Consider the following 11,260-nt stretch of genomic DNA (forward strand, 5'->3'; position numbering starts at 1 on the left):
GGTAACCATTTAGTGAGAGTTTGCTCCTAGTGCCTTTGTATTTTAGGGTCTCTACGGGTTAATGTGCTGGACCCCAAAGTCGGTTTGAACATCAAGGTTGGCGGATCAGGCCCACCAGCCGCTCCTCGGAAACACTAAACGGGGTCGCTATGAGTCGGGACCGACTCGATGGCATCTAACAACAGCTGTTTTGTGGGCGAAAGATGAGGCTTCTAGCTCTGATTTAAATTTACAGTCTCCAAAGCACTACATGGGGTCGCTAGGACTTGTAATCGACTTGAAGGCAGTGGGGTGACAGAGGGGCTTGGTCTACGGTTGACTGAACTCCGGTTGTCTTTCTTGGGATCCCTGGCGGAAGTGCACTAACGGTAGGATTTCACAATAGGACAGGAAAGCAATAGGGCACTTTCCGCAGCCCCGCGGTGGCGCCCCTCGAGGCCCTCCCCGCCGCGTAAGCCCACGCGATGCGCGTACACGCTACACGCCGGTGCCCACGCGCTCGAAGCCGAAGGTAGCCGGCTTCCGTTTCAGTAAGGAATGGTTTTCCGAGACAGGTTGTGCAGCAGGCGAACCCAACTTCAGGCCAGAGTTTTCTAGTCCCGCCCGGTTGCGGTAATTCCCGCCACTAGAGGCTGGAGGCGGTGGCGGAAGCGCGACCCTTCGGCGTTTCCCCGCCCTTCTCACTTTGCCCTCGCGTCCTAAGGGGCGGGGCGGACGGCGCGCGCCTTTCGCGACGTCGCCTGCGCGCGCCAAGGCGCCTGCGGATTGGCTGCTTGGGCTTGTGTTTCTCCCGCGGAGCGCACCTCCCCCCAGGTTTTCCGCCGGCCGGAGCCGCGCGTTCGATGTGGTGCCTTTAGTCGTTTAGTCCGACATAGCGGTTGCGCATTGCTCGCCGTCGTTATGTCGCGACAGAGCACCTTGTACAGCTTCTTTCCCAAGTCTCCGCTGAATACTGCCAACAAGGCCCCAGCCAGGACCTCAAGTGAAGGCAGCGCTGCCACCGACACCTGGGCCTCTCCTACCCCCACTGGAGATGCGGCCTGGAGCGAGGCCGGGCAAGAACCGTTGGCGGGTTCCGCGTCCCCGCCAGAGGCCAAGAAACTTAACGGAGGACTGCGGAGGCCTGTGGCCCCTGCGGTCCCCGCCAGGTATGGAAAGAGAGGTAGAAGGCGGCGGGCGTAAGGGGCCGGGTAAGGGAGGACCGCGAGGGGATGCGCGGCTCAGTGGCTATGAGGTGGAGTATTGAGCTTTTGAGGATGTCGATTGTGAACGGGGGTTTGAAAAGGAAGTAGACTGCAGGAAAAAAGGTTGGAGGGGTAGACTTCAAAGGCGCTTTAGAGGAAAAAAAGATTTGTAGTGCTGGATGGCGGAAAGGGGGATGCGTGCAACTCGGGAACAAGAGGAGCAACTGGGATGGAAGTACCGAATGTGGGGCATGAAGGGGAAGTTGTGCTTTCTCCTTGGCGGGGAGCGCGGGAAGACGATGGCGTGCCTAGGACGGGGGAGGGGTGGCGGGGAGGAGGAATGCCTTAGGGAGGGAAAATGCCTGCATCCGGGTGCCTGTGGGGGCGCATCGAGCAGTGTGGGGTGAGGGTTCACAGTTGGAAGATTGCTAGGGGCTCCCACTTGCTAGGTGGCGACTCAATTTGAGGCCTGTGGACCCGCGACTTGTGCTAGTGGGCTGTTGAGAGAGTGGGGGTGGGGTTTGGCCCGGTGCTAAGCGCCGGGGGTGTGTTTTAGGGCGGACCTAGAAGTGTGATTGGACCGTGTGAGAATTGCGTAGAACAGAAAGTGCTTGGATCATCTTAGCATAGGCGGGACTCCAGTGGACGGAAACAGCTGAAAATTTAAAAAAAAGTTTTGGCATACGTGGACGTTTAGTGTCGAGCTGAAAAATGTTATTTTATGAGATGTTGTTAGTTCTTATTAATGATTCCATGGGGAAATGGGCACTGTGATTTTTTTAGGGGTTGAGTGTGTCGCACCCCTCTGGACCAGCTGTAGAAACGTATGCAAAGTGCACAAGTCGTAATCCCAGGTGGGAAAAATAAAAGGCAATTAAAAAAAAAAAAGCCAAGTTGATCAAGTAAGGCTTTATTAGGAATTATCATCTGTACAGAGGTCGCTGTGCCAAATATCTCTCCATGGAAAAGTGAAGCACCAAGAGTCCCCCTGGGTCTCCAGAGTCTGTGAAGGCCAGCGTGGGTGTGGGTTTATATACTTAGTGCAGGTGTATGTACGTGCAAGGGAACCAGGGGGGAGAAAAAACGTGTATGAGGGTGAGTTAAAAATTTTCCACACTCCGGTTATATTAAAACACTCGTCCACATCCATGGCTGTTGACAACACTGAGTGTGAACGCAGATGAGTGACTGGATTAAGTGGCAAATTATTTGCAAATCAATCTTGGCTCTGCCTATGAAATAATCCATGACAGACAAGTTGAAAAACTTTTTGTGAGATGGGTACTGAAACAACTCAAGGAAGAGCACAAACAGAAGCATTGGGGTATCTGCAAACAAAATTTGGACTGATACTTGAAGGTAGAAGTTTAAAAAATAGTTACTGGTGACTGGACATTGGATTCATTATTATGAGCCTGAGAGTAAACACTGCAGAGTATGGAATGGAAACATACTTAATTGCTGACCAAGAAAAAGCTCAAAAGTCAATCATCAGTTGGAAAATTGATGCTTAAAGTTAAACCATGCTCCCTTGAGTCCTGATCTTGTTCCATCACACTTTTCACCTGTTTGGTTCCCTGAAAACACCCCTTTGAGCACAAAGATTCACCTTGGTTGAAGACAGCAGTGTATTGCTGGCTCACAGCTCAGTCTAAAACAAATATTTATAAGGAAATATGAAAGCTTTTTGACAGATGGACAAAGTATATTGAAAAGCAAGGAGATTGTGTTGAAAAATGATGTATTTGTCATTTCTCAGAGTTGATTAAAATTCTGCAGCCCCAGAGTGCGGGTAAATTTGGACTCATCTCGTATAATCTATGATGGAGGAGCCCTGATAACCCAAATGATAAGCATTGGGCTGCTAGTAAAAAGATTCTTGCTTCAATCCCACCAGCTACTCTGTGAACAAAAGATGTGGCAGTCTGCTCTTGTAGAGATAGTTGTTAATTGCCCTCAAGTGGCTTCCAACTCAGTAGCAACCCTGTATAGGGTTTCTAAGGAACAGCTGGTGGGTTTCAACGGTTGACCCTGTGGCTTCCCCCACTGCAGTGCTTATCCTACAGTGCCACACCTGGAGTATCTTGTTGGTAAGTGCCATTGAGTTGGTTTATGGCCCTCCAAGGAGGGCCTCTACAGTTATTGAGCTGGACCTGAGTGTATGGACTCCATTGTGTGGAAGCCTGCCTTGAGGTATGCTCCTCAGTTTATGGGTGCTTCATGGGCACTTTGGTGCTTTTGAAGGGCTTAACTGACTTTAAGGGCTTAACTGACTTTATTGGCGCATCGAACGACATTTTTATAAACCAGGTACAGGTTTCCCCTGCTATTGGAAAGTAGAGTGTTTCTGTGAAAACTTTCATAAACCAAAATAACATAAAGGAAGGTGCTATTACCATTGATTTGTATGGGGGAAATGTTTGAGTGTTCCCATACCCCCAAAATAACCAGCCAAATCATATTAAATAACATGAAACCTAAAATAAACATATAGTGTTCACAGACACAGTTCAAAGCTAATGCTGATTGGAGTTCCTAGAGAAGGAGTTTGGCAGGAACTCTTGCTTCTTGGACTGTGTGCTGTCTGTTTGATGGCTTTCTGCAAAACATGCTCTTGGTCATTTTTCATAAAAGTGAAAATCCTCTTTGGATTTTGCTTCATGAATGAAAATAGATACTACTATAGGGCTTTCATAAAAGTGGTAGAAAGCAAACAAAAACAACATAAGAATTCCAAGAGTCCTAGTGTGCTGTAGGATAAGTACTGGACTGCTAATCATGGTGTCAGTGGTTCAAACCCACCAACTGCTCCTCAGAAATCCGATACAGGGCTGCATTGAGTCAGAACTGACTAAATGGCATTTAACAATCTTATGAAGAATTACAGACTTTTCCATTACAAGTGTAATGCTATTGTTATGTGCTGTCACTCATAGCGACCCTGTACAGGGTTTCTGAGGCTGTAAATCTTTACGGGAGCAGAAAGCTTCATCTTTCTCCCATGGGATAGTGGTAGTTTCGAACTGTTGACCCTGAGGTTAACAACCCGATTTGTAACCACTATGCTACCAGAGTAATGTGACCCTTTCCTATAGCTTAAATGTGTACTGTACATTAGTAGAATCTGGGTGTGGTCAGCAGGGCCAGCATCTCTGAGAATGTTCTGATTCAGGGCCATAGCATGATATGTATGCATTATGTGCTATAATGTTTATACTTGAACATGAATTGAAACAAGAATTGATTCTTACGTACATGCTAGAGTGACAGATACATTTATTATAGGGTTGTACTTTACATTCTGGAGTCCTGGTGTGGTGCTGTGGGCTAATGCGTCAGGCTGCAAAGTCGTGTGAACTGCAAGAACAGTGGTTCAAGCTCACCAGCTACTCCTTGGAAACCCTATATAGGATAGCACTTAACAATAACAACTTTACATTCTGCCAGACAGTTTTAGGAATTGTGGATCCCAGATAACCAAGAACAAGAAAAGTAAGACAATTTTAGGGTAACAGAGTGTATGTATGAGCTATACCCACAGCCGTACATACGAGTTATTCTGACTTGTCATGACTCTGTGTACAACAAAACAAAGCACTCCTGGTTCCATACTATTCTCACAGTCATCATGTTATAGCCACGGTTCCAGTTCATCTTGTTGAGAGTCTTCTTATTCCCCTGACCTACTTTACCAAGCATGATGGCTTCCTCCAGGACTCTTGACAATGCATCCAAAGCTTTTAAATGAAGTGTCACCATTTCTCTCCTAAGGAGTATTCTAGCTGTACATCTAATTCAGCGTAGATATGGTACTTCTGACAGTCCACGATTCATTCAGTATTCTTCAATAAACCCAAATTTCAGTGGCATCAATTTTTCTTCGGTCTTCCTTATTTCTTGTTCAACTTCTGCATGCATATGAGCCTTTGAAAATTGAAAGTATCATGGCTTGGGTCAAGGGCACCTTAGTCCTCAAAGTGACATCCTTGCTTTTTGTTTGGGCTGTTTTGGGAAGCCATATATAAGTCACATCAAGTTCTTTGTTCCAGACTTATTCTGAGAGTCTGTTAAAAACCTTAAAGAAGTTGAGGTCTTTTAATACTTGTCATTTAGATTTTCTTTTGTCCTGACTTGTTTGCTCTAGTCTTTTGCCTGTTTTTCAAGTTCTTTGTCATTTAAGTATGATGCAAATGAAGATTCTTTTTTGACCTAATTTATGGCACTTTTGATGAATGTTGTTGGTAGGTGCCATCAAGTTGATTCTGACCTATAGTGACCCAGTGTAGGGTTTCCAAGGAGCAGCTGGTGAGCTTGAACCTCTGACCTTGCAGTTCAAACGACTTTGCAATCTGACTCATTAGCTCACAGTGCCACACCAGGAAGTCATTAATTGTAAATTTACCACTTTTTTTTCTTTGATACTTTTGTGAGTGTTGCTTAAGAAACCTATTAGAGTGATTGCTGTGTTTGCAGGGAGATCAGTTAGGCTGATTTGATACTGGCAGAGGATGTGAACAGTGAGGATGGAGAGGATTTAGAGGTATTAAGTTCTGGTGTGGATAATGCACTGGACCTGAAATTCAGTTTGAACTGTAAGGTTGGTAGATCAAACTCACCAGCTCTGCTCCTCAGAAGCCCTTTAGAAGGGGTTGCTATGAGTCGGAACGGACTCGATGTCTATTAGTGTGCAATATGAAAAAGTTAAAAATACTATGAGGAATATGCAAATGTGACACAGACATAAAGTGAGTAAATGCTGCTGGGAAAATGATACCAGTTAGATTTGCTTGATGCAGGATTGCCACAAACCTTCAATTTGTAAAACAAACAAAAACTTTCCATCACCTAAATTCAGTAAAGAGGTATGCTTGTACTTCCTAATTGAGAGAACTGTGAGCAACAATCCCCCACCCCCAAACTTGGCTAGTTTATTTTACACAATCCCTTTTTAGTGGTAATTACTAAGAGTGATGTTGTTGGGTGCACTGTAGTCTACTCCGACTCACAGTGACTCTATGCACACCAGAATGCAACACTGCCCGGTCCTGTGCCATTCTCACAATTGTTGTCAACGCTTGAGCCCACCCATTGCTGCTGCCAGTGTGCCAATCCATCTCATTTGGGGTCTTCCTTTTTTTCCCTGACCCTCTACTTTACCAAGCATGATGCCCTCCACAGACTGGTCCCTCCTGATGAAATGGTCTAACTAAGTATGAGAGATGACATCTCATCATCCTGACTTCTAAGAAGTACTCCAGTTATACTTCGTCCAACATAGATCTGTCTGTTCTTCTGGCATCCATAGTACTTTTAATGTTTGTCTCTAACAGTATTCCTTCTACATACATTAGAATACTGTTGTTCCACCATCGCCATCGAGTCAGTTCCAACTCAGAGCGAACCTGTATAGGGTTCCCGAGGCTGTAAATCTTTGTTGGAGCAGAAATCCTCATCTCTTTCCCACAGAGCTGTTGGTGGGATTGAACCACTGGCCTTGTGGTGTGCAGTCCAGTGCTTATCCTCTAGAGTCACTGCGCTTCCAGTGGAATAGTGGTGGTTATGTGTTCTATTGGAATACTACTCAGAAATGAAGTCCACCACGAAAGGATACATACTGCATGATTTCATTTATATGAAATCTCTAGGATATGCTTATGGGTAATATAAAGTTTTATTAGTGGACAGAAGAGGTATAGGGAAAAGCAGAATCATGTTGGAAAACAAGTCTGTTTATAGCAATGGAAACTTTGACTTTGATTATTGGCAATGGTATTACAACACGATTAATGTAATTGAGATATTAAATTGTACTTTCAAAAAACACCTAATTGGCAAGTTAAAAAAACTGAAAAATAAAAGACTGTAGTTGGTAACTATTTGTTCTAGTTGTGAATGTTACTTTTCCCTGACGATTTTTCACCTGTTGTGGTGACTACAATTTAAACTTCCTAGCCATTCCTCGGAAACCCTATATAGGGTAGCTTGGAGAACTAGTGTGGATTAACTTTTACGGTCTAACTTTAATCTATTTCATTAATACAATTAAAAATGCTAAACTTATAATAATTGGATAACAGATTCTCTTTTAAGCTGTCTTGTTATGTCTTTTTCGTATTAATATTATCTCAGAATTTTGAAACATTCATTCTATGACAAGGTGTCCCATCTTCAATTCTTTCTGCTGTAAGGTATGGAATTAGCTGCTCTCCAAAGAACTATGGTTTCTTTTCTAACTCTATTTAGAAAATGGTATTGGAGTTGAGTGTGGATGTTACTTCATATGGTCACCATAGAATTGAGTGCACAAGTAATGGACCATAATTACCATAGCTGAAGGAAGAAGATGGTATTTGGACAGATAAGCTGGTAGATGGGTAGTATGGTTGTCGTTGTTAAGTGCCTTGGATTAATTATTCTTCTGATTGCTTCGCTTTTCTAAGTATCAAGTTAAGTTACTAGAGCATACTCCCTTACTTTGAGAGAGAGATATAAATATTTTATTATATATTTAGTTGTTGTTAAGTGCCATTGATTTCCAACTCATAGTGACTCGGTATGGGTTTCTGAGGAGCAGCTGTTGAGTTTGAACCACTGACCTTGTGGTTAGCAGTCCAGTGCTTATCCTACAGTGCCACACCAGGAGTCCATATGTTTAGTTGCAAATTTTGGGTACAACCAGTAATGGATACCAACGTTACGGACTAAACAGAATGCAGAAATTACGATTTTAAAGTTCTGTTCTTCAACTGATTAAAAAAATTTTTGTTTAGTTCTATGAAAGCTTTTACTATTTTCTGAGCTGTAAACTTTTTAAATTAAGTATTTTTCACTGTCTATAAAAGCCCTAAGAATACCAATCTAGACATTTAAAATTTATAGTTTAAAATTTAAGAAAATAGTTGTAATAACATAATTGAGTCTTTTTTTAGAAAAGATAATTTTGGTACTTACTTTATAGCATTTCAATTTGGATTTTATGAATATACATTCATTGTGTCTCAGTTAAGATAAATTTTTCTATGACCTAGTTATTTTCTAATTGAGTTTACATTGCTTAGAACTAGATGATCCTTGTTAGTAACCAAAACCAAAACTGCTTAATGGTGAGTTAATTCCAATTCATAAGGACCTTATATAGGACTTTAGTAGAAACACCCCTGTAGGGTTTGGTTTTCAAGACTGTACATTTTTATGAAAGCAGATTGCCATATTTTTCTGCCATGGAGCCATTGGCGGATTTGAACCATTGACCTTTTGGTTAGCAGCTGAGCACTTAAAGCCACTTGCCACTAGGGGTCCTTAAGTTGATCAGTAGGTTTTGTTGGTATTGTTGTAAAGTCGGTTCTGACTCAAGTGACCCTGTATATAGGTTTTCTAAGGAGCAGTTGGTGGGTTTTAACTGCCAGTGCTTATCCTACAGTGCCACAAAAGAAAATTTTAAACTGAGAAATCTTTAAAAGTTGTAGTTTGATTACATAATACACTTTACTGTTGTTGTTAAAGTGCTTTTGAGTTGATTCCTCTGACCCATAGCCACCCTGTATAGGGTTTCCAAGGAGTAGCTGGTGAGCTTGAACTGCTGGCCTTGCAGTTCACATGACTTTGCAGTCTGGTGCATTAACCCACAGTACCACACTAGGACTCCAAACATCTGTGGTTAATTCTCTTTTTGACTTGGAATCTACTTACAAAAAGTGTCAGTTTTTCCCTTCTTAAAGCTTTTTAGCTCTAGATGAACTGTGAATATTATTTTTTAAATGTTAGCATTTTATGGCATAAAACTATATTGAGGTTAAAGTGATGTTGAAAAACAAGATTATTATATAAACAGTCCAGTTTATTTTGAAATTTACAAACATATCTGTACTAAGGATGTGGCAGAGGCCATGCCATCAAGGAACGGAACTGTGAGGGACCCTACGCATGAAGGACTCATTGTTAAGCAAGGCCACAATGAGTTTCTCCTTGGAAGGCAAGGCCCCGAGGAGACTTCTCAGGCGAGGGCCCTGAAGTTCCTGTGTTTTTCCTTTATGAATAGTTCACTTTTGATTTTTTCTTGATTTTATTATAAAAAATTTTTAGTAGGTTTTTTTGTAATCATATGCTTTTCTATAATCATATTAGGGATTAAAAGTTACATTTAGACACCTTCACACCATATTCAATCATGTGTAGCCCTAAAGAATGCTTTTTACATTAATAATAAGTTTCACCACTAGGAGAAACCACACCAGCTAAAGTTTTGCCAATTCAAGTTTAAGATTACAATCAACATTCTGTTCTACATTCTGTGTAGTTTCAGTCAGGGATATTAAGACCCCTGGAAAGTAGCTTAGACACAATCAAGGGCTGAGGGAACAGCAATAGATCATAGGTAGAAATTTAACTAGATGTTTTGAATAGAGAAGTTGTTAGTATAAGGAAGTTGTTCAGTTTATTCTTAAATACAAAACTTTAAGTGCTTTTTTATGTTCTTGTTTTTCTTGTTTAATCAATCATGAGAAACAATTGTGTTGTCAGTTACGATAGAAAATAATGTTTAGGTACATGTGATTAATGAATTAATAGAAAATAGAGTTAAGAAGAAACAGGTGGCGATAGAGATAGGAATAAAGAATAAGAACTCTTAAAGGTTAACTTGACATTTTAGGATGTCAGAAAGATGGATGAAAAGAACAGGATATGAAAAGACCAAGGAAACTGTTTTAAGAAAAATACCTTTGTTAACATTATATAGACACAAAGTAAAAAATTGATATAATCAAGGATGTGTAATGCTTCAAAGAAATTGATTGTGTGTGAGATCATTGTACACTATGAGATTTTAAAAGTATATAAAGAGCTGAAAAAATTAAGTAAAGCCAGCATCATCTAAGACTCAGAAAAAAAACCATTGACTCCATGTGATTTCTTTCGCCGACTCCACATTTCCCTTCGTGAGCCCCCTAATAAGTTTGTCAGGTCTGGTCCCGGACAGAAGACTTTAAGAACATACCCATTTCTGGTATATAGTAGCTATTTCATAATATTTATTGAATGACTAAATCAATGATACCTGAATTCTAAAGTGCTCTAGACATTCTGGTCACTGGGTCTGCAGGCATTTTCCTGTGTTGACTTACCTTCTGCTGTGGCTGCTCTTGAAACCTACAATGTGCTATACCAAGGGGCTTCCAAAAGTTCTTGAAAAAATCCCATTAAGGTAGGCTGGAATAAGTCAAGAAGAATAAAAATAGCTAAAAGCATGAGCAACATTTTTGTTGACAAGACTAAAGATCAAGTTGCCCCAACCACAAAAAGCCTTAGACTTCAATGACAGCCCAACCAACCCAGCTCACATCTTGTAATGCTATGGTAAGTTGTACCCTGCTCCCTTAGGAAACTTTGAAATTGTTCTTCAGAAACCTCTGTGGTCAAAACTAGCTTGAGCCTGATACAGAGCCATGGACCAGATCTTCAAACCTGATTGAGTCCAGCAGGGGATGCTGTTAAATACATCCTATAATGAGTAATGACAACCTCTCAGATGTCTTTGCAGCAGCACCCATCTTACAGAATAACTCTCAGCACCCTAAATTCCAGGAAGGACTGTCTAGTTTCTTTGTTCCCCCTTTTCTTTTTTGAAACCTGTTCAAAGAGACATGTTCTACTCTGTCATAGGACCCATCTCATCTCCGCTTGTGTCTCTCCTTCCATGGTACTTTCACTTTCTTAAATAATAATAAGACTAGCTTACTGGAAAACAATATGCAAAAGTTTGAAACAACACCTTCACCTCACATCTTATACAAAAACCAACTCAACATGGATTAAGGACCTAAATGTGAATCACAGAATTATGAAGACCATCAATGAAAAAATAGGGACAAATGTGAGGGTATTAATTCAGGGTATACATAGACTACAAAACATTTTGAAAACCACACAAACAAAAGTACACAAAATAGATACGTGGGACATACTAAAAATTAAAAACTTATGTGCGTCAAAAGACTTCACCAGAAGAGTAAAAATGGAACCCACAGAATGGGAAAAAATCTTTTGCAATGACATATCAGACAAGGGACTCATTTCTA

At 41.5% G+C, this 11,260-nt stretch overlaps 1 protein-coding gene across 2 annotated transcripts in view; it reads left to right on the top strand.

The window, feature by feature from the left end:
* Positions 1 to 900: 900 nt before the first annotated feature.
* MSH6 (mutS homolog 6) overlaps positions 901 to 11,260 on the top strand; it is a 23,828-nt gene continuing 13,468 nt past the window's right edge. Inside the window, exon 1 of one of the 2 annotated variants that reach the window (XM_006839433.1) lies at positions 901 to 1,148. In XM_006839433.1, coding sequence (XP_006839496.1) covers positions 901 to 1,148 — 248 coding nt within the window. The remainder of the gene's footprint in view (positions 1,149 to 11,260) is intronic. The other variant, XM_006839434.1, reaches the window with a different exon arrangement.

The sequence above is a fragment of the Chrysochloris asiatica genome, unplaced genomic scaffold, assembly GCF_000296735.1.
Source record: "Chrysochloris asiatica unplaced genomic scaffold, ChrAsi1.0 scaffold00024, whole genome shotgun sequence".
NCBI lineage: Eukaryota > Metazoa > Chordata > Mammalia > Afrosoricida > Chrysochloridae > Chrysochloris > Chrysochloris asiatica.